This window comes from Gallus gallus, chromosome 10 (assembly GCF_016699485.2).
Source record: "Gallus gallus isolate bGalGal1 chromosome 10, bGalGal1.mat.broiler.GRCg7b, whole genome shotgun sequence".
Classification (NCBI taxonomy): domain Eukaryota; kingdom Metazoa; phylum Chordata; class Aves; order Galliformes; family Phasianidae; genus Gallus; species Gallus gallus.
In genome coordinates, this window is record NC_052541.1 from 11,230,044 (window position 1) to 11,257,774 (window position 27,731).

The window sequence follows — 27,731 nt, forward strand, 5'->3', positions numbered from 1 at the left end:
GCTCGCTGCGCATGCGCCCCGGCCTCGCTGCGCAGGCGTGCGACGAAACCGTTCGTGCCCGACGGGCGCGGCCATGTCCTGTGTGTGGGCGGTCGGGAGGAGCGGAGCTTCGAGCCTCGGTCGTTCGCTGAGGGTGTGCGCTCCCCCTGCGTGCGGTGGGAGTGTGCGGCCGGCGGGAGAGCCGTCCTGGGCCGTGCAAAGGCGGGAGGCTGAGCTCTGCCGCGGTGTGGAGATTCGTTTTGGTGCGTGTGTGACTGAACAACGCTGTCCCGTGAAGGCACATGAAACGTAAATCCGTTTTAATAATACCTAATTAACAGGCAAAACCAAGCATGGACGCCTATTTTAACAATTTCTGGAATAACATTGAAATATTGACGCCTGGTGGGTGTGTGCTGTGCCATTTATGTACAAAAGCAATCGATTGGAAGTGTGCCTCCACAACGGCCGTTATAAACCTCTGAGGAGGCAAACAAAGCCAAACAGCCTCAGTGAATGTGGCAGGATGTGTTTATTTCCATCAGAGGCCATCGTATTTAACATCCTCGGTCCAGGTGTGGTCCAAAGTCGTGAATTAACTCTGCAAGTTCTGACAAACAGAATACGGTTATTAATTCAATACGTTTGTGGCCTTCAGGAACGAAAGCGAGAAGAAACACTTGCGTGGTCACAGCCCTGCCAAAGCAGGCACTGTCCTTTGGAACATAAAGGTGGATCCTTTTGCCATCTGCTGGAGCTTTGGTGTAAATACAGCAGCAATTTAAATTATGGAGCTGAAAGGTATTCGTCATAGCTCCTGACTTGTCAGCATTTATGGCAGCATGTGGCTAAAAGAGGAGTATAGTATGTCACCACTCTGCCTTTAGGTTTATTATTAGGACAAAACTGAGACCCAGAAAATGCGGTGTGCTTCTCAGAACGAATTTTAGGGAACCTTAGGCAAGATGGAAGCGATTTAAATGGGATAAAGGGCACAAGAAGACATAGTATACCAACCATACAGCAGCAAGTAGCACAGAGGCTATATTTAAAAGTAAAGTCATGCTGCTGGCTTGGAAGAGCAAAACTAGCACCTTTGTGTTTTCCTTACCCCAAGGTGGACAAGGGGCAGAAAGGAGGCAAAGCCCAGTTTCCCTCCAATAACTGAGGCTCTGAAAACCCTGGAAGCTGAGATGTACCACAGCGTGCTGCTTCATTGCCGTATACCTGTTACATTCAGAGGAACCTGCAGGGACCACCTTGAGAGCTCATTTTAGGGGAGTAAAGTGCCTAAGTTCTCCTATCTTTCTATGATTGTTCACAGGTTGGTTTGTCAAATGGAAGCCAACATTTGTGACTGTCTGACTTACAGAGAACTTTGTCTGTGAAAATGTGGACATACTTTCAGTAAAGCACCGCATGCTACAGAAAGCTAATTAATATGAAAGAGGGCTGAGGAGAAAAGAGGGAAAGGTAGGCTAGTGAGCAAAAAGGATAGTAGTGGTTGGGGCAGCCTCAATCAGAGGAAGAGAAAGCTATGCAAGAGAGAAAAACTAGGAAAGGCCTATGAGACAGCCTAAGAAAGAAAGCAAAAAGTTGTCAGTGAAAAATGAGGGAAAGGAAACAGAAATGAAAATAGCATGAAAGAAATCTAGAATTGTAAAAAACAAAAAACAAAACAAAGGAAAAAAAATCAGGAAATGAGACAAAGGAAAGAAGAAACACAGCCTTGATAGCCATCACATTCCATCAGATAAAAGCTAAACTGACCAATTCAAAAAGTTTTGAAAGTGAGAGCTATGAGAATATTAAATAACAGATTTTCTTGTGTTTTTTTTGGGGGGGGGGGGGGGGGCGGATGGGCGTAGGTGGCTTTTTTGTTTTGTTTTTCCCTACATGTAGGCAATAAGCCTCAGACATTTGCTTCACCTTGTAATGTTTATGCCACGTTCCTTCTTTAAAAATCAGCTCTTTTTCCTTTGGCATTATCTGTAGATGGATCATAGCCATTTTTAAACGTGATGTCATGGGATTATATTCACCAGTCAAATAAAAAAAAATAATGCACAATCCTTTTCCCAAAAGTGTTTACATGTGATTGTCACTAAAATGCTGTCCTGTTCTTTTGTCTTCTTAGTATGCTCAGTTTTTTATCTAGGAAATATAGTAGGAATTAATACCGAGAGGAAAAAAATCATATAACTGTAGCAGTTCAAATTGGCCCTAGCAGGAGCTTTTGTTTGATCTCACGTAACAGAATGGCTATGAATTAACGGCTGCAGACAAAAGTTCAACAGTATTGTATTATACAGCTATGAAGGTTGTCCTGATTGCGAGCCAGCAAAACAGAAGGTCAGGGAGTGTTCGTGCTTGTGAGCAACACAATTTCAGGGTCTGTGTAATGGCCCGAGCTAGTTCATGATGTGACTTTTTGCTATGGAAATTCATAAAAGAACTTTCTAAGTTTTCAGATTCCTTTTCCCATCAGAAAGAGGATAGAGGAGAAGCTGAATTTACTTGTATTGAAGAAGAACTGAAGAATTTGGTGATCAAACTGCAGGGATTTCTGAGATACTCGTGATGCCATGGATGTCCCAGAGACAGGAATGCCTGCCCAGAGGCCCTGTCCTTCCCTTCCAGTTAAACCCAGCCAGTTCTGTGAGATCCGTCAACAGGGTTTGGGTTACAAAGCATATTGTTTTCAATCGTTTGTTCCTGAGATTATTCAAATTCTCCTCCCTTTCCTTCTTTTCCTCACATGAACTCAGCTTTGTGTATGTTCTAAGTAGCTGTTTGTTGCTATGATCTGAGTTTTTGAGCTGGCACTTATTTTTACAAGGACTAGCAATTGTTCTCATAAGTAGGTAGTATCTCTTCTCTGTTTTGGGAGGAAAAAGAATTCAGAGTAAATCATGGATTTGTTTCTGATTAAACTTCCTTGTTAGGACAGTTCCAACAGCTTTTCATTTCCATGCTCAATTACATTCTTAAAATCTCTTACATCTGATTCATACTACTGCTGTGAATGTCAGACATACATTCCCATAACTGAATTACTACTAGCATTAAAATTATTCAAATATGTAAATTTGTAGCAAAAATGCTTTCAAATAGTAACAATAAAGTTATCTCCTTGATCTTTTTATTGTGGTTATTACTGTTTTGTTTGCATTAACCTGTGCTGTTTCAATTGGAGTGTACAGGTAATGTGACCTTGCAGTTTTGGAACACTGGATCCATGCAAGCACAGAAAACACATTCAGTCTTACATTGCTGCTCTACTAAAGGCCAGGGATTTTTTTTATGTCTTTCATAGTGCCTATATAATGTTGATAAAAGAAATCCAAAATAAGAGCAGCTGATATCTTTTCCTCTATTAGAAAATTTATTGTAATCTAAAGCTGACAATAATATGGATGCAACTTTCACAGATTGTTTTCACATTTATAATTCTTTGCCGTATCATTTCTACAAGTAATTCTTGCTAATTCGTGCTAATAAATACATTCCTGAGACTATTTCCAGAATCCTGAGTTAGAATACTATGTGTACGACTGGCACAAACGTGGAAATCTTGAGTCACTCCAGCTGCAGAGGTAGCTCTTTCAGTTTTCATTGTGCACATTTATATGTTCCAAAGATATACAAGAAATAACATTCTTCACATTGTTTATCTGAAAACATTTTATGAAACCAATTAATTACGGCTTAGAAGATTCTCTCACCACGTACCCTTTTAAATAGCATTTCCAACACTGACACGGCTGCCTCTATGAAATGTTATACTTTGGCATATTTTTAAACAATTACATATACTCTGTTGCTGCACAGTTGGAGAAGCAAATGAGGGAAAAACTTTTTTTTACTTCCTACCACAATATCTTTATGATCGAACCGTGAATATTTTGTGAAGCTATTTACTATTCAGTTGCTGCTAAATGTCTGCAATCTGTCAAGGCACGATATTACTTCAGACAGAGGACACATCTCCTCCACTTCTAACAAGGTGTTTAGGTAGCACTTTGATTTCCGCATGATTAACAAGATTCTTACTGAGAAGCCACACTCTTGCCACTTGCAGTTTAAGTCAAATAGTACAACTGACATACGTACTCTCTTTTACTATTAATTTTGTTCTAAAATGTCTCTTTCCCTGAGATTATTCATTGCTGAGTAGACAGGCTGTAAAACAAAAAGAAGCTCCATGATTTGGGTACCAATACTCAGTTTTGTAAGTGAAATGGACACTAATGACTACCTTCTCTTGGCTTGTTTCTCTGGTAGTGTGATTGCTGCTGGAGAATTCCCCCAAATCCTCAGCAGATCATTAGCATGTGCCCTCCTGACTCCCAGTGCATACCATATGAACTACATTGTATTGCCTCTGGTGAACCATGCAGTCTGTGAGTTACAATAGAACATTATTTATTAGGTCTTATATCCTCAACTAGCAAGAAATTCATAAATAGAATAGGTTGGATTTAAAGCCGTCAGGGGCTTGCAGTTCTATGTGGCCTAAGCTGCCCCCCAGCAAATAGAACAAAAACCCTAACCATGGAGCTTTTAATTAACTCATCTTTACCTGGTCAGCTGCTTACTGACTTCTACTGCCTCCAAAACTTACTTGCAAATAAGGGGAATATACTCTAAAGAGTCTACCATCTTATTTCAGTGAAATTGAGTGACACTAGTTGTTTTGTACTGGGATGGTATTTTGTAGCTGGCATCATAATGCAATGAAAGTTTGCTGCTTGGCAGAGCTGTATGTGAACACATGAGCAATGCTTCCACAAGCTATAAATAGAGTCTCTTAATCCCTGAATTGATCTTCATGTGCTTGCTTAAGGTTCACCTTACTTGTATTTGTATAGATTGATGTCATTACTTTGATTCAAGATACAATTAGCTATGTCTCAATATAATGTTAAGCCCTTCAATTTGTTGTGATGTTGGAGGCATTTATGAAATGTAAGAGCTGTTTCCCAGACTAAAAGTAGACACTAAGACCTAGTGGTCTGTTAGTCTCCTATTTTGAAGCTGAACGTTAACGAACAGGCATATTTAAGTCCGCAGTATTCTTTTGCTGGCATGATTACAAATGCCTTCTAAGTGCTGACAAGAAGACTGATCTGCTGCCATTTAGTAGACAGAATGAAGAGAAACATCTTCCGTGTTATAAATGACTCTTGAACCAGTAATGGTCTAATCAAGAAGCTGGCATCATCCTCAGCACATCACTTGTGAGTTAAGAACTGCCAGTCTGATGGCCACACATCTGGATCTGGTTTGTTGCTGAGGACAGAGATTCCCAGTGAGGAATCCTTCATGTAGAATGAGGCTTGTACAGGTCATTTGAGAAAGAGTTGAGCTTTTGGGAACATTACAGTGTGGTGAGGGAATCATCATTTTTGACACTATGCAGCTTGAACGCTTGCCTTCCAGGTAAGACCAGAACCCTGGGAATCACCTTATCAGTAAATATGACTCTGGGACAATTTCTGCATGAGTCCAAATTTTCATGGCTTTGTTTATCTATTTTGCTTGTCTGCCCTTCACTGCTGTTTAAGTGGCGTTTACTTGTTTTTCAATCTTAAACTGACATCTGATATTGCTAGGTAGTTGAAAAGTTGCATGATGGCACCCATATGCCTCATGAAGATGGTACCATTTATAACATTCAAGAAAAACTAAGAAAAAAAATGCTTTTGCAACATCAGTATGTGAATGTAATCAATTATGTGACATGAAGCTGAGAAGTCACACTTATTCTGGTGACAGCAGCTTATCAGCACCCTTTTCTTGTAAAACGTTTATCAGCAATTATGTTGTAAAAGGCATCCCATACCTACTTCATTTTTACATTGCTCTTCTGGTGCAAGTGGTGTTACATACATTTGAAAGGTCTTTCTACTTCTTCCCCACAACAATACTTTCAGCTTTTAAGAAATTCAACTGGTAGTTTTGGAGGATGGTTGCTTTTAAGCTGAGGGGTGTTCATTCAGTAAGACAGCTTGCTCTTTGGCTTCATCTTTGACAAAATGCCAAATTTTGAAATATTTGCTGATGGGGAAGTTGGCCAGTGGTTGCAGTCTGCTTTAGCTGAACAAATTTTTGGCCCACTTGTTTCTAGAACTTGGGTCTAGAATTTACAAACAGGAATAAGTAAATAAATAAATAAAAGTGCACTACAGTTTACTCATAATGACAGATTTCTTCTTTTTTGAAAAGATAAAAGGCAAGGTCCCATACTTGACCCTCTTCTTGACAGAATGGTTTTAGATGCTGCTGTTGGAGGACAAGATCAGTTTGGTGGCTTTGCTTTGCTAGAGCTGCAGAAAGAAGAATGCTTGGGTTGTTAATTTCTTTACAAAGGCTGAAATAAAACCCAGGATATTTTGGCATAGAGAAGCAAAACTGGAATTAGAAAGATCTGTAGCTACTAGAAATTAAGATTTATGTAGTGGAAAGGTTTGAATACTGGAATCCACATGTTCAGTGCAGGTAGAGATGGATGTGGGGGCTCCTCTGTCCAAATTGGAAAGGAACAGTGAAGCAGGAAGGCTCAGTACCTCTTCCTCTACGTGGTGAGAGATGAGAATGTAAGGAAAAAACACGCCCCTGGGAACAAACATTCATTTCAAACATTCCCTTTCAGGGGTCTTTTCTGCTTGCAGACACTCATAATCTTTTTTTTTTTTTTTTTTTTTTTTTCCTGAAAAGTTGATAGATCTCAACACAATAGATTAAAGCAGTGAACTCCTCTACAGGCAATTTGTTGTTAGTCTACTATGCACAATTTTCTCTCTCAGTTCTTACTCAAGCTGAAATAGGACCCGATAAGCAATCACAGGGCAAATCGGTGCTGGAATATGCTGGCAGAGTGCTAAGGAAGAAGTTTCCCACATAGCATTTGGCCGTACGGACACAGGAACTGAGCGAAGTTTGAGACGTGAATCTTGAGACTGCACAGTGGCAGCTGCACAGGACTGAGCAGCCTATACATCTGAGAGCTTGAGAAGTAAACCGGCTGTGCATTGAAAGGTAGGCATTTCGAGGTGATAAATTTAGCCCTGACTCATCCAATGGCAATTTTGACACTAGGGTGGACTAAATTACTTTTAGGAGTTGCATCATGTTTTTACCAGATCGTTTGTTTGGTTTAACCCATTCCTATTCCTTTGGGCAGGCATTAGACCCTTCTCACTTGAAATAACTACACAACAGTTTGTGTGTAAAGCATAGAGCACAGACACACTGTGGGCCACCAAGTTCCTTGTGGAGATGGTCATGTAAAATGGTCTACAGAATGTAAACACACTAAATGACATCTTAAGACTGGACTTCTGTTTTTCCTTAACTCAGTGTAAAAGAATGAGACCCTTCACTTCTCATAGCCAAAAATCTGTTCCAGAAGATGATTGAAATTTTCTTCGCAGCTTTTTCCCGCCAATTAAACGGTTCTTTCCTCTCCCTGGTGCTAACTCCTCAGGTATTTACTGGGAGCCTTCGTACGCCGCGGCAGATCCTCTTCCTGATGGACAGGGCCCCCTGAGCTGTCCTCCTCTGCACCATTTCAGGCGAATCCCTCTCGTCAGGATGGAGCTGTGGGGCGCGGTGCGGAATGCCCGTACGATGTTACCACACGGTACGCTACCAGCGTAGTGCCGCGCAGTGCCCGCGCAGCACGGGACGCCCCTCTCTCACCCCTGCCCGCCGTCTGAGCGCTCACCGGCTTCTGGGAGCGCGGTTGTCCTTTCTGCCCTGAGCACAGGGTTCGCCCACCCCTGTCTGCCCACTGATGGGTTATGGTAGCGGCGAATGCCAAACGCACGCCAAATACTTGTTAGTTTTCAGTATTTAGATGGGAAAAAATGTTTAGAGTTAAAACATGCTTAAGATCCTAATGTCCTTGTTAGTAACCCAGCTAAATCCTAAAGCAGATAGCAGAGATGTAGCTGTGTTTCTGACAGCGACCAGCACCGGCCGGCCCACAGCCCGGCTCCCCTCGGTGCTGGCACTCGCCGCTGCCGCGCGCTCGGGCTCCGACACCGCTCCACCGCGGCCTCCCCCGCTGCCCCTTCCGACGGGGCTCCCTCCGCCCAGCCGCCAGCGCCGGGGAACAACGGGCGGCTCCGGTTTCCGAGGCGGCGGGGCGGGAGGGGGCGGCCCGCGGCGCCGGGCAATGGGGCGGGCGGCGGGCGGCGGGCGCGTGAGCGCGGCCCTCGGCGGGGCGGGAGGCGCTGAGGGGCGGCGGCGGCGGCGCGGACGATGCGCGGCTCTCGCTGAGCGGCCGCCGCCTCTCGCCGCGGGATGAGCGCCTCGGCGGCCACCGGCGTCTTCGTCCTCTCCCTCACCGCCATCCCCGTCACGTACCTCTTCAACTGCCTGGCGGCCGGCGGCAGGTGAGGCGGGCGGCGGAGGGTGTGAGGGGAGCGGGCTGCTGAGGTGAGGTGAGCCGAGGCGAGGGGCAGCCCGGAGGGTATTTTTAGCGGCCGCACGGGGAGCGAGGGCAGCTGCGGCCGCGGGGCTGAGCGGGCCGGGCCGGCGGAGCGGGGGCAGAGCCGGGGCAGAGCCGCCCCGGGAGCGATGCGAGCGGCCCCGCAGCCCGGCACCGCTTCGAGGGACAGCAGCGGACGCAGCCCTTCATCCGCTGCCTGCTGAGCTCACAGCCACGCGTGTTTTGCAACTTCGCTGCACACATATTTGCCCCGTGTTTGTAAGGCTTTGCCGCCTGTGTTCCTTCCTCATTTGCCTCCTTCTGGCTCGTAACCCACTTATTCCTTTTGGTTTCTCGCTGCTGGAGAAGTGCTGACTTAGGTGACACGGTGCCAATGTTTGTTTCAAATTGATAAACCACAGCTCAGAGTCGCTGCGATAGTAGTGGCTGTAATGGCACAAAGAAATCCATCACTGGTAGAGCAGAGCAGCAGAAGGCTGAAGCCAGAAAGCAACCCAGCAGGCTGGGAGCGCCCACCACGGCTCAGACAGCATCCAGGCGTATATTCCAAAGTGGTTATCTTGCACTTCTTTGCAATAATTTAAAATGAAGCTTCACCAAGGCTGAAGCCACCATGATCAGTATTGTTTGCTTATACAGTTTGTTTTGTGGATACACAGAGCGGTACTCTGTATATAATCACATGCCAAATATTTCTTAGCTGGTGCTTCTGGAGTTTACCTAACTTCTCTCTTTACTTTTTTCTCCTCTGTGCACAAGCACAAAAGTGAGGACTGAGAAGAGGGTCTTCACAGAACTGAGTACCAATTGCACATACAGGGATTTAAACCACAAACACATTTTCTTAACGAACCTTTTCTTGGGGTTTGTGATGAACATTTTGGTACACCCCTCTACCAAAAGTTCACACACCAGCATTAGAGCCCCCAGCATCTCAGAGGAAAGCTCTGCTCTGTAGAGCCCACCTGTGTTCCTGCCAGAGAGCTGGTTCCTGCATCATCTCAAGCAATGCTGCTTTACAGGGCCCGAGGGCCCTTCTGTAGCACTTCCAAAACCTGACATTAGATCCATCACAGGTGCTCCACACTGCTGCTCTTAGTCCCTGAAACTGATGTGCTTTACTTGCAAATACGTAGTTTCTAGGTTAGGTAAATGTTTGCTGAGGTCAGACTGAGTATCCCTAATGATCCTTTTTGGCCTTGAAATCTCCGCATTTGTGACTTTCATGTCTCATTGGCCTTTGCATTTTCCATTCTTTCTATTTATTTTCACAGATAGCAGTATGAAAACTGATTGTAGACAGACAGATGTAGACTACTGGACATTTTGTTTATCTAGCTATTTTTGTATTTTCTTTTTTTAGATAATCACATGTAAAAAGACAGGCCCATAAATCATCCAAAACTACAAAATGAATCCTATGGCAGTCTAGAAAATGGACTTTTAAAACAACCTTCTCAGTATTAAAAACAATTACTTTAGGAGTACGTACATGTGAGAGTGGACCTGTCATTTGAGAACATCTGATAAGAAAAACTAAAGAAGTGCAATTCTACCTCCTTCCCTGTTTTTCTTTTAACTCCCATTTCTCTTTTACAGTTCCTGGTCAATTGTTGCAGTTGGATTACTGGTTCTGGTTTTTATTGCTTTGTTGGCTCGTGTTCTTGTCAAAAGAAAACCACCAAAAGATCCGCTGTTTTATGGTATGTCTTGATAACATGGGAGCTAAATTCAGAATGTATTGATTTTTGTAAAGGATAATATATGGTGATTGTTTCAGCTTTAAAATTTAATCGTCTTCAGAACTCATTCTATACATTTCTATTCTTACACTATGCCATCAAAGAATGGAGATATTGATTACTTTCTGAGGAGAAACATTACTTTTAGATTACCTTGGAGCAAAAACACTGCAGCTGTGTCTTTGGCTGGCTCAGTTTTCTCTAAGCTGGAAATTTTGCAACATTGGACTATAGGTGAAGCAGCATATAAACTTCCTGTATGTACCCTCTGTCTTCCTCCTTATTACAACTTGTAGGCATTTGTCCTGCAGTGTTCTAAGTGAGGTTGGGAACTCTCAATTCCCACAGATGTCAAAGGAAATAAAAAGCCTAACATAAGTAAGTTTCCTGTCTCAGATGAGTGACAATGAGTGACAGTCTGCCTTACTGGGTAGGTCCCCCATGGGCTGCAGGGGCTAATGCTGATGGCATTATTCTCCTCCAAAAATGGCAAGTTACATTTTCTCATTTTCTTCTCCTCCTCTTTTTTTTTTTTTTTTGGCCTTTTCGAGGGATGGAGGCAGTCAAGGTCACTTTGTGACTAAGATTTTTGGAAGCATACTTATGGCCTTCTGGAAATGCTGATTTTTCCTTGGAGTTGAATGCGGGCTGTGCCTGTGTGCCTACAACTCCATGGGATTTCACATTCCTTTGAAAAGCCTTCTAAAGAACTTTCTGAGTTACTAACTATTGAAAAACTATGTGAAACTACGTAAAAAGTGATGTGAAATTGTCATGTCATATGTATGTTCAATATCTGTGACTCAAAGTAGATGCATATAGTTCAGTAGATCTCTGCTTGATGGTGTTTATTAGACTGTGAGGTGACTGCATGATTTCAAGCCTTTATACACTTCTAAATTTTATTTTTATTTATTTTTATTGTATTTTCTTCTGTCTTCTTACAGTTTATGCTGTATTTGCGTTTACCAGTGTAGTGAATCTAATAATTGGGCTGGAACAAGATGGAATTATAGATGGATTCATGACTCATTACTTGAGAGAGGTAAACGACTGCTTGGCTTACAAATATAAATAAAATCTTCACTATGAATAACTTGTTCCAGTATTTGCCACAGAAAAACAGCCTCTTACATGTTCAACAGGACCTTCTTAAATTTGGTTACTGATCTCTTTAATTGTTGTTATGGACAAAACTTTCATTGACTTGAAATCACTGACTCATTTGGAAAATTAACATCCCTTTCAACTCCAACATTATTTAATTTAGTTGAAATAATACTGTGCTGTATTAACTTATGTGGCCATTATATGGTTGGAAAATGTTTGCTGAAAACCATAGCCAACACACGGGGTGGATGGGTGCTGCCATATCTAAATGCTTTACCAAGAAGGAAATAATATCGTTCCTTTGCTTTTGCCTAATTACTTTAATACATGGAATTAAAGTAGAGTTAAAAAAATGATGGTGCCAAACACCTAGTCAGCAGAATCTGTTGGCTGCTGAATAGCAACATCCACCAAAAATAGCTCAGTAAGATCTTGCTTTGAAAGTCACTGAAGTCACTGAAAAGATTCCACAAGCTTTAGCGTGGAATGAGTCGAGACCTACAAAGCTACTGGTTGGCATCATTAACATGTTCAGTGCTGTTGTAGATCTTTAGGTTGCCAGATGTATCTCCATTACTTGTTAAATGTATCTTTATTTTGTTGCTTTTATCATTGAAATACAGCAAAGTAATATTTCCATAGCATAGTGGAATGGTGATGATGGTCATACACAGTAGTTTTCGCATCTTGCACTCTGTTCTGTAACATATAACTGATTTCATTATACTTGATCCTTACTAAATCAGGTTTGTGCTTGGAAACATTTTTACTGACAGTCAAAAAGTGTACCCCTGAACTGAAAGATCACTAGTTACTTTTCTCAAATCATTTCCTGCTATTCTTTAATAATTGGTTATTCTTTCTTCAATCATTGCATGATTTTTAAAATAAACTTTCCCTAGGGTGAACCCTATCTCAACACTGCGTATGGCCACGTGATCTGCTACTGGGATGGCTCTGTTCATTATCTGATGTATCTTTTGATGGTGGCAGCTATTGCTTGGGAGTAAGTCATTCTGATTTGTGTAATATTTGCTTTGCTTGCATTCTCATTTAACCTACAAAGGGCTTTCTTTTCTATGTAGTATTTAGATTTTTCTTTCAGGACTGTTTCATGTCATAGGCTAAAGCAACACTATTAAAATGTTATTACTTTCAGGAACTGTACCCTCTCCAAGTTGCCTTTTCTCTCAGCTTAGTAAGACCAGCAAATCCATTGAGCTATGGTGTCTCTCCTTCACCCTGAGCGTAGTCCATCTATGTGCTTTGTGTTAGTTAAAAGCAAAGGAGTGCACTCATTAGAACCATGAGATATCTTGCCACCATTAGCATATTTATGGCTCGAGTACTGTATAGTTTAGCATTATGATGCACTCTCTCCATTTTAGAATCACGCAGCTTAGGAGGCAGTAGCCCTTTCTAGAAGTTCTTTTCTTTATTCCTGTTGAAGAAAGTTTGAGAAAATAAACTCCTGAACTCCAGAGGCTAATGTACACACTGGCAATAGAAGCATCACCAGAATTCAGTTAATTAATAAATAATTATTTTATCGCATTTGCTTTACATAGGACATGCAAAATCATGCAGTCAGCCTTCAGATGAATGAAACATAATGTCAAACAATTAAGTATGAGCAGATCTTGTACTATCCATGCAATAGACTGCTCAGAGAGGGGTGTAGTATTCTTCTAAGTTCCCATCTCAGAACAAGAATCCGGTGCTGTCTTGTGGAGCAGATCTTAAAACATATACTTACACAGCAATCTTGTAATTTTTGAAGGTCATTTGGGGTAGTGGATTTTTAGGAACAGTGCAAAAATTATGTTTTTATATTTATATTTTTTTATTTTTTATTTCTAACAGACAAAGCTATAGAACCATTGGCCTTTACTGGCTGGGTTCCATTTTCATGAGCATCATTGTCTTTATGCCTGGAAACATTGTGGGTAAGGATGTAATTATATAACTAAATTTTTCCTGTGAAATGTTTTCAGAATTTAGCTATAGGCTATTTCTATTTTGATGCAGTCTACCTCTTAAGTCTAAGTCTTTCAAGTCTTCCTGTCTATAATAAAACGAAAGAAGAATTTCAGGACTATCAATAACAGAGGCAGAATATTTCAACATTTAAATATGAAATATAAAAAGAAATTGTTTTGATTCACATTCTCAAGCAAAAGTAAAAGTAAGTCTTTCATCCAAATTAGGTCTAACTTAAGCAGTGATACAATACTTGTATCCAAGTAAATAATGTAAATATTATTTTGCAGAAAATTACTAATTTAGTTAATATTCTGACTTTCAAGCAGCATAAGGGGCATCCAAATCACCTTTAAGAAAATGAAGTCTGGAAGTTATTCAATTTTCAAAATAAATTTAACATTTTCTGTGCTTAAGATAAATCATTGCATAACTGCTAGATGTTACAACTGTAATTGAAGTATTCACATCATTTCTTTCTGGCAAATGGTACCTTAAAGTGTCCCCACTTTCAGAATGTTGGAAAACACAGAATACCAGATCTTAAAAAATAGATAAATTTCTCTTTATTCCTTTCCCTTTTCTTTCCTTATCTTTTCTTTCTTTTTTTCCTTTCCTTTCCTTTCTCCAAAGCATAGTCTCTATTTGAAGTAGGTTCCTCTAAGAGAGCTCACAGCCTTCCAGTCCTGTAGGATTACCTAGTGCACAGTCACTGATGTGGCTTCCTGTCCCCTCCAGAAAGGTCTGATTTCTGACATGCCTTCCTGTCTGATAGGTTCTGTCTCACCTGTGTCTAGCACTGTTGAGTACACGATTTTCTAGATTTGCTCTGCTTTAACAGCAGCTTCCAGTGTTTTATGTCTACACTACCATAGCTGCTTCAGGTTTGATATTAGGTAGGATATGTAGTATTCAACACATCTTACAGGTTCTTCATATACCTTATGATCATTTTTTTTTTTTAACAGGAAAATATGGAACAAAAGTGTGTCCTGCTTTTTTCTTGAGTGTACCATATATTTGCCTTCCCATATGGGCTGGGTTCCGAATTTATAACCAACCTTCGGCAACTCACGATACTCCAGTCAAGGTAATATTATTGTATTTAAGCATTGGTTACTGTTAGGAAAACTCAGATATGCTTATTGTCTCTATGGAGTTTTATAGCTCCCTCAGTGAGAGAGGAATGCTTTGTAATTGTTCACTGTTACGACAATTGCTGCCAGGCTGTGTAGACACTGCAAATATACCTGTACTACAAGAACATATCATTAGGGTGGGATAAACGAATAGCAAAATTATCTCATATTTAAAGCAAACTCATTTCTAAAGGAAATATTGTTACTTCCCTCCATTTATTCAGCTTTTGCCTGTTTCAGTTCCTTAACTGATGGAAACATTAATATATACCAACATCATAATATGCTACAAAATCCTTAGAGACCTTCTACAGAATATTCTCTGTAGAAGACCTACAGACTTCATGTAATATAAACATTTCCTTTCTTTTTGTGCATGTGTGTGTATTCTGCAATATTAGATTTTAGAGGTAAGATATTAGCTCCTTAATTGGTATTAAAAGCATTTCCACACTTCACGTTTTCAAAAAAGATTGTAATATTCTATGGAGTAGAATAACAGCAGGTGATGCACTGAAAAATATTCCAGAAATGTATGAAAGAAAACATTCAGCCATCCATCCGCAAATGATGACTCTTAGGTAAGAAAGAGGAGCATAGACAGACATTCATATCTCCTGAAGTTTGAAGATAAGCTATGGGCTGTGCCTAGCTTTTGGGGCAAATCCTTAAAGGTAAATCAGGGGGACTGTACATGCCAAACTCTCTTCTACTCTCCTGCATGATCTTGTAGGAAACTGTGTCCCATATCATGGAAGTCTGAGCTGATATACTTAAAGTTGTCAGTAATTATCAGCCAGAAGCTTATCTGTTAGAAGAAGTTGAGTGTAGTTAAACGTAGCATTGACTTTTGTTGAATGTATTAGTGAGAACATTTTTTGCATGAAGGATGGGTGAGGGTTTCAGTTTGTTTTCCTAGCAAAGAAAACACTGCAGAAATTGCTAAAATAGAAGATATGTGACGGGTTGCTTATTTGCTGAAATATAGCCATGTCTCCTGTGCTCACAAGGAGTTCAACCACTTACTTAGATTTGGTACTGGTACATAGACCAGGAAAACTTACTTTCTAAATGTTTTTTTCAAAAAGAGAGTGAATAAGAAGCCGGTGAGCTGAAAGTTTAACAGTGCACTTTTAAGTGAATCCTTTCTTGTGAAGCTGAACTTCCTTCCCTTAGAAGACCATAAAGAAAAAAGTCTTCATTCCTTTCACCAGGGCCACCAAGCCTCGCACAGCCACTTCTTTTTTAGAGCTCGTTTTATCTTCACAGCTATTCTATCCTCTGTATCCAATGATTAGAGCTGGGAATTTACACCTCAGTCCAATAACAGTATAATTTAAAATGCCTTCAAGCCATTACAAGGCTATGCATGTTTTTTTTTTTAATTGTTACTGTTTTAATAAAACTTTCTCAGCTCTGAAGTAAGTATTGTTTCCAGGAAACAGTTGTGCATAATGCTACTGCTAATCAGTTTAAATAATCATTGTAAATCCTGGAAATAGTTTTCTTTCAAAAGATCAATTGCAATTAGCTGAAAGATCAAACTGCTTCAGCTATCATGCAGTCAGTATAGGTTTAGGTAGAAACTTTAATAATGCCTTTAAGTGTGATAGAACAAATATAGAGAAGAACACTTAATGGAAGCAACAGATGCAATTCTGGTGGCCAAAATATTCACTGCTATAAAGCTAGGATAAACCATTAAGTTAAAGAAACGAACAAATAAAATAAATAAAACCCAAACAAAAGCAAAGCACCAAAACAAACTGTCAGGGAGGAGATAATCAAATGTTGGGTGTTTTTTAATAGAAGCGGTGCGTAGGAAAGGAAAAGAGTTATGCCCTCATTTAGAATCAAAGCAAACTGTGCCGTGCTATTTTACAAAGCCCAGCGGATTGTCTTCAAGCGTGTTGGCTCAGGGAACAGGTTAATGTAATTTAAAATTCATTAACAAAATTAAAACACATAAACTCAGATTTGTGCATGAATTCTGGAGGGACTGACTTCTACGGACAGCTCAAAAGATTATTCCTGTTCCTTAAATCTGAGCACGCAAGGAGCCCCTCAGAAGTTATGGAAAATGCCTTTTCCTGGAAACGAGAGAAAGTGCTCAATGTGCCTACACACTTCCTTACCACACAAAAGAAACAGCAGTGTTGGCAGGACCTGTGCAGAGGTCAGTTTTGTTTGCAGTAAGTAGGAGACCTGTAGCAGGTTATCTGTGCCCAGCCACTGCGCTTAGCACCTCATTCATTTCAGCGTGTGCTGAAAAGAAGTGTACGGCGAAATTACTGTGCAGCTGAGCTCTGACAGTAAAGTGCATCTTTTTCCCTTCTTAAGCTTTTCATTTCTATTTTACGTAGTGTAGACATAGAGAAAAAAGGTGCATTCATTTCTGCACCTTGGCCATTGCACAAACTTGTACTGCACCAGAATTTGTTGTAGTTGTGTGATCACAGTAAATATGTACAGTAATGTGCCTTTTGAAAGGAAGGAGTGATGCATATAAATATATATAGAAATGTGTATGTGCCTCATACTTAGACTAAGTGGAATGTCCATGTTGTAGTGAATATCTGATAATGATTTAACTCAACAGCCTGGGAAGTCTCTGTCTCTCACGCAAATAAATATTAGAATATTATTTGCATGTATTTAAGTGTAGCAACATTTATAGAAGTACTTTAAATACTGTGAAGTAACAGCTTTTTTCTTGAAAAAGATTAAAAAATAAAATAAAATAAATAGGCCATCCCTTTCTTAGAGCTTGTGTATCAAACAGCCTTATTTTTGTTAAACTACAGAGCAGATCTTACAGTTCTTGCCCAGGAACTGAGCTTGCAAATTAGTTCTCCTTCTTTTGGGCTTTTATTGTAATCTCGAGTGCTTTTAACTGTGCCTCTACATCCTAATTATTGTTTTGTGCTTTTGGAGACAATTCCACAAGTGTACAACAGGAAGGAGATCAGGTTTTTCTTTTGCTGGGTGCCAACACATGGCAAATAGAAAGGAAGAGGAAATGACTAACACACATAAATGGGGAAGTTCTCCCTCTGAACTACAAAGATATTCTGATGTGCTTACCATGTTGTCTGTGAATATGCAGTGCCGAAAGTGTACCTAGAATGGTTTCCATGAGTCTAATGTGTTCTACCAAGCAGGCAAAGCAGTCACTCTGGTTCCTCCACGCCATCCTCCTTGTTAGATTTCCAAACGGCTTTTGGTACCATAGAACGATCAGCTCTTGTAGGCACACATGGTGCTGTAGGGGAGTCCTGCTCTGAAGCTATTTCTGCATTACACGTTAGGATATATTATTTGTTCACTGATCTCAGCAGAGACCACAGAAACGTTTTTCTTTTATCCACGTTCCTTTAATTTCAGTAGCATCACAGACTGCTGAAAATAAGCATTCACTGTCACTGAGGAGATGAGCTCTCATTTTGCTGTGCCTCCAAACAGTCCGTAGATTCAATTTGAAATGTTTGAGATAATAAACCAACACTTCTAAAGCTTTTCTACATTTAAATTAACAATAGATGCAACTTTAAGGGAAGTTTGTAATACTGCTTTAAAGAGTGATGAGAGTTCAGGGTGAAAGTACTGTTGTTTAGGTTGCTTTGAAAGTTAACTAATCCATATTGAAATGGCTTCAGTTGGATCCATCCATTTATTCAGACATATATTATCAAGTCCAAGGTCTCCTTCTCAGATGCAGAAATCTTTCAGTCACTGAAATCAGTGGAAAAATAAGGTAACGTAACTGTGAACTGCTTCTATCACAATGTTTCACTGCTTGAACCTTCTTGTAGTGAATGATCTGGAGTTAAGTACATATCAGTCAGAGTTGGGATGTATTAAATGCATTCTGTATTGCAGGTGGTTCAGGAAGTTCAGAAGAAAGGACTCTTAAGACGACCAGTAGATTTAATGTTAGCTGCGTATCTCATTCTAGCAGCGGGGTTTTGCATATTCAGGGGCATGGTAAGTTGAAGATATTTTGATATTATGGCCTTTAATTTTCAGTCAAAATTTTAAACTTGTTTTTCTAAATGAGATATTTTCGCAACTGTGTGGAAAAAATGTGTACATTTCAGTCAAGGAAAATTCCTTGTTTTTCAAGATTGGAATAGGCCTTAGATACACAAACTGATGTTGAGGATAATTATTGGTTCTTTGTTTCTCCATTTTGCCATATGTAAAGTATGTTTTTCAGAAGAAACTATGCACACAATTACAGGAGTAAATAGCATCCCAGGTGCAGATCAATGGGACAAAATTGTTTTGACTGATTTAGAGTTGCATTTATGTTCAGTAACATTGAGGTAATTCAACTAAATTAAGTCTGTGTTTTTATAAACAGATACTTCATTAAAATTATATCGGAAACAAAATTAATTTATACTATATCAGAGAAAAAAAAAAAACACACAAAAAACCCCCCAAAGCACCCAACTCCTAAACCAAAAAAACTGATGCTGTTTCTACTTACTAAGCATGATGTGGTTTTTTGTGTTTGTTTTAAGCACATTTGATTGAATTAAAATTTCAGAGGGAGTGAGTCCATGTTGAAAATGCTTGTTGAAGTAGATAAATTCAGTTGTAGGTCAGTCCAGTTCTTTGTAAAGCAAACACCTTCTGTCTTAAGCAGAAAGGAATTTGTGTATCATCCAGTGATCAAAGTTCAGATGCTTAAGCATCTTTGACCTAGTGCAGATTGCCCTGCTGTAATTCTGCTCCTCACATTACACTCATCTTCTGCTGTTTCTCCAAAAACTCGCCTCTCAAAAAAACCCACTTTTTTCCTTTTTTTCCTCTTTTAATTTGTTGCGGATCACTTCATTTCTTATGTATAACACTACTTCAGAGCACTACTCATGCTGGCTAATCTGCTATTTCACCTGTGGTTTTGCTGTGGGAAGTATTATCTCATGCTCTAGCATCTAACTTTAGTCTGTAGTTCCACTTCTTCATTTCCTACGAGGAATAACTTGCTGATTTTTTATTTTTTCTTTATAGTATGTGGTCATTTCTGTATATTTTTACATAACCAAAACAGGAACAGCTTACTGGCCTTACTTCTACAGAGATCCACCGAACACCTCCATGTAAGCTGCAGTAACCATGATTTTATGAAAGTGCTAAGAAAATATAATATATTAGAACACACCCAGCCCTTCTTCCTGGATGCCCACATTGGGAAAGGACAGGGAGGAATATCCGTTTCTTGTTAATCTTTCTATTTCTTGTCAAAGTCACACAACAAATACACATAACATTCAGTTGTGCAAAAGTCACATTCAGCTCTGCTGGTAACTATGCCTTAATAATGCCTTGCTGCAAGTCTTACTGAGACAGCTCTTGATAAAGATTGCTTATTCCTTTTAGAATAGTAAATTTTTTTGTAGAAGGTGTTTTAAGGAATCCTGTGAAAAGTAACTACTTTTGGAACTGGATCTTGTTTATTGGGAACTTTGTTTGCTCTACAGGAATGTAAAATTCAGTTATCTCTGCTACTCCCTTTAAAAATCAGTATCATTGTTTTTAATTTACACTTGGCTTTGGAATCTGCATTGCTCTCCACTGCTACTTTGCTACAGTACAACTCTTTTCTTGGACTACATCTGTAGCTTGCTATCCTAAACTTGGGTGCTTAACCTGAAGTTTCTTCCCACTCTTTGAGCAATTTTCCATTCAAAAGCTCATTCACTGGGATTAAAGGCTGGTTATCAGACCAAACCAATAATTGCTATATTTTTTACTACAGCATAACCAAGTGATTGAATTCTCTTCCAGCCAAAACTTTTCAAGTATGCTGTGAGCATTTCCTCACCACCTCCCTGAGCAGCACCTGAGAGGAGACTGCATTTCAGGCTTCTTTTTTTTTTTTTTTTTCCTTTTAAAATGGGTGATCAAAGGAATCACCTTTGGAACAGGTGCTAAGAAAGCCTAGGGAGCAGTACTTCAGCTCACTCCCAGATCTTTAGGGCTGGTAACAGGTGTCAGGTTAGCTGGTTTTGGAGAAAGTTCTTTGTTCACGGGAAGTTTTAAAAATTCTTCTTAGATTGCTCTGGATTGCCCTGCTGAACTCTGCCGGCTATATATTCAACTTCACGAGCCTTATATAAAAGATCCTGCTGCCTATCCTAAACTTCAGGTAAAGCATTGACTGGGAAAGCATAGAGTGTTATGAAGTGGTTTGTTACCTGGCACAAAGATGACACCATGGGTTTCACAGATGACAAGATCAAGAAGGGAAGTATTTGTTTATGGCAAGTTAAACAGTCTTTTGTATTTCCTGCTAAGCAGCCTTACAGGATACCAGCTCTTCATTGTGATGAACTGAACCTTGATTCAGATCTGTTATCTAATGTTACACATTCTAATTACTCAGGCTTCTTTTAATATATTTCACGAGATAGATCCACATGCTTTTTATAATCATTATCCTCCCCTAAATGGACAAAGAAGACCTTCGGTCTGGAATAATGGAGCAAAAAGAGGTGCAGGAGAACTAGGTTCCTTAAGCTCATGTTGTGCTTCTGTCACCAATGACACGCTCCTTGAATCACAATGCCTCCTATCAACCTTACTTACATGAACATTTGTTTCAGTTTTGTAATATTTGCAAAGTTGCTATTCTTTTGCAACCCTGGCTGCTGCATAAGGGCAGGTCCTGAAGTGATAAGAAGACTCACTATTCAGACAGTGACCTGTTCTTTCTGGAAAAAGGGGTGGCTTTGATTCATCTCAGTCCAAAACAGAAAGCACTATGCAGCTTGAGAAAAGGACATTGGATTACATCCAGTGGATGTACTGGATGGTGTGTTAGGTCAAGCCATATTATTGGCATGATCTCAGGATGGCAAGCAGTATGACAAAGCAAAACACATCCTGGGATAAAGAGGATTTGGATCAGGCAAAGAGACAACAGCCATTGATATTGGTTGGGGCCTTAGGGTATATGGATCCAGTCAACAGCATCCTCTTTTCTCAAAGAGGTTTTAGATACAAATTTCTGAATAATCTCAATTCTTCAGTCAACAGCTGGCTAATTTTTAATGCACCTCCCTCATATTGCAAAGGAACTAATATTTGTGTTTAATATGCAGATGCTGGCATACATGTTCTACTCCGTGCCATACTACGTGATTGCTTTGTACGGCCTACTGGTGCCTGGTTGTTCCTGGATGCCTGATTTAACCCTTATACATGCTGGAGGACTAGCTCAGGTATTTCTCCATAAAATATTCACTCTTGAATTACTAGTTAATAAGTAGAGAACCACAGAATACGTAAGGAGAGCAGGGCTTCACCTTGCCGTGGTGGTTTTATGCCATATAAAAAATGATTTGTGTTAATATCTGTGAAAAAATAACTTGAGGGAATGGAGACTCAAGCTTATTTTATATTTGGCTGCATTCTTGCCTTGGTAGACTTTTCTCTTTCTACTGAATCATTCCATTGGAAAAATGCAAACCTCGTTAAGCACCATGCATTCTTCAGCTGAGACTATGAAGCAAACCTGTCCCAAAGCACTAACAGTGGGTCATGTGAAAAAACATACAGCTCCAACAAAACAGTAACAACATTTCCACAATCCGTATTGCCAGATCAGTGGTTTGAAAAGCACAAGTGGAACAAATAGCTGCTGGTTGCACCGAGCGGCTGTTATCGGTTGAGGATGTTGATGTAATTCTGGGAACCTCCTGAGCCACAAACTACAGTGACATTAAGACACACTCCTGTTGCCAAAGGCATACCAATGATCATACTGAACTCATTCTGTTCGGGTTCTCTTAAGCAGCTCTTAGTGCTGGTGGTTGTAAGGCTGACCAAAAGAAAGAAAAAGAACCTGACAAGCAGTAATAAACTGCCTCTCACGCCATATAGATAAACATTCACAGCTGAGACAGTGACAAATAATTGATTCGTACTGTATGCAGGAAATGTATTCCGCGTATCCAGACAACACAGGAAAATATGCACACAGTGCTCTAACAATAATGAGAACATTGAGACACAGCAGTAAGGGTAAATCAAGTACTGTTATTAGACAAACACAGACCAATACTTTGTTCCCTGTTGCAGAGATAACGTCCATGGGTACAAACTGCAATCCAGCTTAACTGCCCACTAAGGATGGGGGGAGTGACAGCTTACCTTCCATTTGTCAGCTGATATCACAGAGAATGACTTTTTTATCCAACAATTTATAGATAATCTTGAATCACCAAATTATATCAAAACAGAATCTGACAAACATATTATTCAAAAGATATAAAAAAAATATCATACAATTGTGTGTGGCCCAAATCTAACCTAAAAAAGCACAAGCTAGCTAAGGTAGGCAAGACAGCGTCAGGAACCTCTCTCTGCTCACAGATAGCTCAGGTTTCATGAATTCCCCAAGCTGGCAGGTTAGGAACTGCTGCTTCAGTGATTATTGAGCCCTTTGTGAAGTAAACTAGAAATATGCTGACTGTCATACCCTTACAAACCTACCTACACACTCAGACCCTCAGACTGGAGGGGATCTGGTTTTGGTTTTTACAAGAAATCTTTCTGAAGTCGTATTTTTTACTCAAAATTTCCCATTCTAATCTTTGAAGCTTGTGCTATGCGTGAAACTTTGTGGGTTGACAAAATCCAATTAAGGGAACTGTATATGTTGTTGTACACTTCCCACATTTCATTCTGATTCAAAAACATTTTGTAAAGTTTTGGGTTTGGTTTTTTTTTGTACCTTTAACTGTAATGCACAGCAGAATGAACATCACTCATCCCACAACAGAAAGAGATTTACTTCATTTGACTTCGTGAACTCAGAGCAGCTCAGGAAGAAAAAATGTGACATAATGGACCAAAGGCACCTTTCTAGAGGGTTTTTCTTCTAGAGGGACACAACGCATTTTTGGGTTTGTCTGCTGTCAGGTTAAAACACTTGCAGTTGATGATCAAAATAACGGTAGTACAGAAATGGATTTTGCCTTCAGTTATGAGCAAAGGTCCAAAAAAGGTAAACAAGTAGTGATAGAAATGGGGCATTGACCCCAGGAATAAACACTGCTCCTATAGGTGTGGGATGCTGGCATTTCAGGTTTTTATTCCTATCATTAGGAAATATATACTTTTTGCAAAAAACAAGTCTCAAAATGCCATATGATGCATCCAAATGAAGACCCTCTCAAAGTCCCTACTCTTTCACACACAAAAATAAACATTCCTCTCTGTATTTATTGCTTCAGAATTACGCATCGCTCTCAGCTTAAATGGTTGCTACTGACATTCAGGCTTCAAGAAAAGGTTGTAACTCTTCTTAAACATTCTGAAGTTGCAGGAAGAACTCTTTAAATGCCAAAGCACCAAAGTACCAGAGCTTTGGTTATTAGAGTGTGAGTAGTCTCTGTGAACTTGAAAAAACTGGTGTTCACCTACACAAGTGAGCTACATGTGAAGTGATTGAAGAGCCATCCCCCTGCTACCCACAGCCCACTCTGTCTCACCAGTTTTTTGCAGCCTACTTCTCTATACTGTCCAAGATAAAGAAGGTTTTTCTTTACTCCCCCATAGAACTGTTCTCCTCAATTCTGCAGTTTTTGGTGGCTTCTTTCTGCAGTGGCTCTGATCTACAAGAGAACTAAACCCAAGGAACACATTTGTCTGGGTTACTCTCTCCCCGTTCCATTTGATGACATTCCCTCAGCACATAAGATCTGATCCAAGCCCTTCCAAAACCAGTTACAATTTTTTTGTTTGATTTTAATCTCTATTAGAGCTAACCTTTTTCCAGGCTCTTTTGCCCTGGCTGGAGGGCTTGCTTGTTTGCAAGGTAACAAAAACCAGCAACCAACAACTACGATAATGCTACAGACAAAAAAATATTGTAAAAAACCCAAACTACTTCATACTGACAAGGAGACAAATGTGTACCAGCAGATGTAAGTTACAGTTGTCACATTGAATGGTGCCAAACCCATCACCAGTCATCTTCCAGTGACTGTGGAATGGCCCCATCAGCAGACTGTCAAGGCTCCGAGTTTAACAAAGGCTGCACGTTAAGCAGAAAAGGCTACCTGAGAAGTTAACCTGTAGCACATTGTCTGGTTGATTTCTCAGCCAAGTTTTGAGTTTTGATTCTCGAAATTTTCCACTTGAAGAGGGTTCAGGGACAGAAAGCACCAAGGATGGGTTTATTCACTGGGAGGATCTGATCACAGCAGACTCAAGGTTGCCCTCACTTACTGAAATACCAGCCTAGTGCACAATTGGCACAGTGATCTGGAATGACTAACAGCTATTACCTTTCTAAAAGGCATGGATTTGGTGAGTCTGCCCGGCACCTGGAGCCAGGGCAGGATTCGGCTACTGGCAAATGAGAGACCTGCTTTAAAACAATCTCTGTCCTTCCCCCATCAAGACCAAAAACCCAAACCAACCAGAAAAACAGAAGCTGAGCACAGTCATGGAAAGATGTGAGATTAAAAGCACAATACAGTTTTCATGAAGGCAAATCAAACTTAAAAAAGAAAAAATATTGACTTTAACAGACCTCAGTGGCTTCCTTGGTAATGTAAAGAAAGAAGCATTACACAGACAAAACAAGTCTAATAAATAATAATTATACAGTGCATTCACTAGCTAGTAAAAATCTTCATGGGTTACAAAGAGAAAGAAAAAAGCAACAGACGAATGTTTCAATTTTCTCTAAGACTGAAAGCTCACCAACATGCCCCAACTCTTGTAAGAGACACAAACCACACAATAAGGATAAGATCTTCAAAGGCATCCAGGAGGTTTGGGGAGTTCTGGGTCTCTTAGAGGCCAGCTCTTACAGATCCTTCTGCCACGTTTGTGAACTCACTGTGAAGCATAGTTGGGCCACTTCTGGAGACAGAAGATCCTTGCAAGAGGCACATGGCTGAACATCTTGTTCCCCCCAGAGCAGTTCTAAGATGCCCTGGGAAGGCTTTAGGTGAGCATCAGACAGCACCAAACCTCCTACACAAAGCCAGATGGTGGTAGTTGCATATTTTCTTTGCAAAGCATTACCTTGTATAATAAATGGCCTTTGCTCCTGGGCACTCACTGCCTGCGGAAGAGTTTCCAATGTGAGGAGAGGCAGCAGGTATCTGAGCATGGGCACACAGGTGCCAAAGGCAGCTCCCATCTGAGACAGCTGAGAGCAAACGGGCAGCAAGAGGTGACTGAATTATCCAGCTGACAGAAACAGGCTGCTGATAGCGTGCCCCTGAACATCTGTTTACTGTGTAATAGTTATTTACAGAAACATGCTAAGCAGCACTCTGCTGAAGTGTGTATTTGATTTCTTTGATTGCCCTATTTCTCTGGGCCTCTGGTTTGCTAGATCAGTGCTCCCTCTTAAGTGGAGGTGGGTATAATCTCCCGAAATCCAGTTTTCTTTTCTACTTTGATGTATGTTCTCAGCCCAACCCTTCGCCAGAGAGGAGTGTATTAAAGCACCTGCACTCTCACTTCCTTCTTTGCTAACAACCGTGGACAGAATCAGTTCTTTGTGAGTCCAAAACAACTCCTGCTGAAGCCCAAAGAGAGGGTGCCATTTGGCCATTGTGTACTCCTCTGCAGTACTAAAATCCTGCTGTTCCTTTCTCTCGCTCTGCTTAAGATTAAATTGATGTTCATCTCCTCAGATCTCACTCTCTACAAAGTAATTAAATAAATAAGGTTGGACACACGATAGTTAACATGAACTTCAAGCTGTTGCTCGAAATAGCAGGTAACAGATGGAGACAAAAGACAGTAACTACTCTGACACTTCTATCTTTAAGTGTTTGTTTATGCTAAAAATACGCTCCAGCTCAGCAAGCTTGCCTTTGCATATAACCCTCCCTGTGAATTTAACCTACGCTTCAGAAACACCCCAAACCCAAGGCCAATTTTACCAATATTGCCTGAAACCATCAGGAGTTCTGGGATTTGTATCCGTAAGATTGAATTAAAAAGAAACAAAACCAACAAACGCCGAAACAAACCAACAGAACAGAAACTAACACAGCTTTCGAGTTTTTATTTGCTGACAGTTTGGAACGTCTGTCTGCTGCCTGCTGATGCCCTGGGTAGGTGGCTGCAAGTCCCACCCCCGCAGTGCCCGGCAGCGATGCACGCCTCGGTGGCTGTTTGCCTGGGAAGGATTACGGAGCCCCGTGCATGAATAACCATCCATAACCGAGGGTGAAATCCTATACCTGATGTAAAGATCAGTGCCACTGTGTGCACAGAATACACCTCCTACCGTGACACTGATAGCTCCCTTTCTGTCTCTTATACCGAGTTATGAATGACCTTAGACCAGGGTGAATTTCCTTTCACTGCCATGCAAACATATGAAGGATAATTCAGGAATAAAAGGGTTGGCTGGGAAAACGTCACAGGAGATGCATACTTGCATGCGGTATATGCTGTCTTTCCAAAATATTCATCAACTTTACCTTTTTTTCTCCCCCCCCCCCCGATATGCACACTTTATACACACCACAGGCTCAGTTTTCCCATATTGGTGCTTCTCTTCATGCTCGAACTCCTTACATCTACAGAGTCCCTGAAGAAGCAAAACAGTTTTTTCTGATATTGAACATAATGTATGGGATTCTCCCCCAGCTGCTGGCTTACAGGTGTGTCAACAAGCCCGAGTTTTTTATGAAGGCGAAAGAAGAAGAAAAAACAGAATAGCACAACTATTTCCAGCTCCTCTTTTTGGCTGTGTATGTAAGTGGGTTTGGATGTAATGGAACTGCTCAGATGGAACCCAAATGACATGCGTCGGATTGCACAGCTGTGTGGAGATGCGTGGCCTGTTTTGTTCACCTGACTCAAAAAGGGAAAATAAAGATAACTGCTTTCAATATCACTTCTCAACGTTTTGACTTCATGCTGCAGCGCTGTTGGTACTTCATATGTAGTTCATTTTTAAAATATTGCATGGAATTAAATACTAACAATGCCAGTGTTGTGCTTCCACACACTGAAGAGTATCAGTTAGCAATCCCTATACAAGGTTATTACAGAATGTGAAGGTCAAGATTTTCAAGTGTCAAAAATTAACATACATAACTCTGGAACATGCACATGTTTTATTTGTCAAAAAGAAATGTCTCGTGGGTCAGCCTTGTTAAAAACCCCAAGAAATCTCTCAAGAAGCAATCCACCGTGACGGTGTGACTCCATTTATGCTATGCAGATCGTATAGTTTTCTTACTACTTTCAAGGATTCACTTCTGCAAGGACTATTCATCTGCTTGAAGTTAAGCATGTGCTTACTTGTGTTTCTGAGCTGGGCATGGA

The 27,731-nt window shown here is 40.5% G+C and overlaps 1 protein-coding gene across 4 annotated transcripts; it reads left to right on the top strand.

Annotated features, from left to right (window-relative positions):
- The first annotated feature begins 39 nt into the window (after positions 1-39).
- Positions 40-27,297, top strand: TM6SF1 (transmembrane 6 superfamily member 1). Of its 4 annotated transcripts, XM_046899051.1 has the most exons (11): positions 40-7,020; positions 7,469-7,624; positions 10,037-10,140; positions 11,127-11,224; positions 12,192-12,295; positions 13,153-13,235; positions 14,238-14,359; positions 18,288-18,392; positions 20,473-20,565; positions 21,521-21,640; positions 26,928-27,297. In XM_046899051.1, exons 4-11 carry the CDS (start codon positions 11,204-11,206, stop codon positions 27,117-27,119), a joined length of 840 nt encoding a protein of 279 aa, XP_046755007.1. In that variant the 5' UTR covers positions 40-7,020; positions 7,469-7,624; positions 10,037-10,140; positions 11,127-11,203; the 3' UTR covers positions 27,120-27,297. The 4 variants fall into 4 exon arrangements, with proteins under 4 accessions (XP_046755007.1, NP_001264390.2, XP_015147481.1 ...); NM_001277461.2 differs by lacking the exons at positions 40-7,020; positions 7,469-7,624 and adding an exon at positions 8,212-8,381; XM_015291995.4 differs by lacking the exons at positions 40-7,020; positions 7,469-7,624; positions 20,473-20,565 and adding an exon at positions 8,212-8,381.
- Positions 27,298-27,731: the final 434 nt, after the last annotated feature.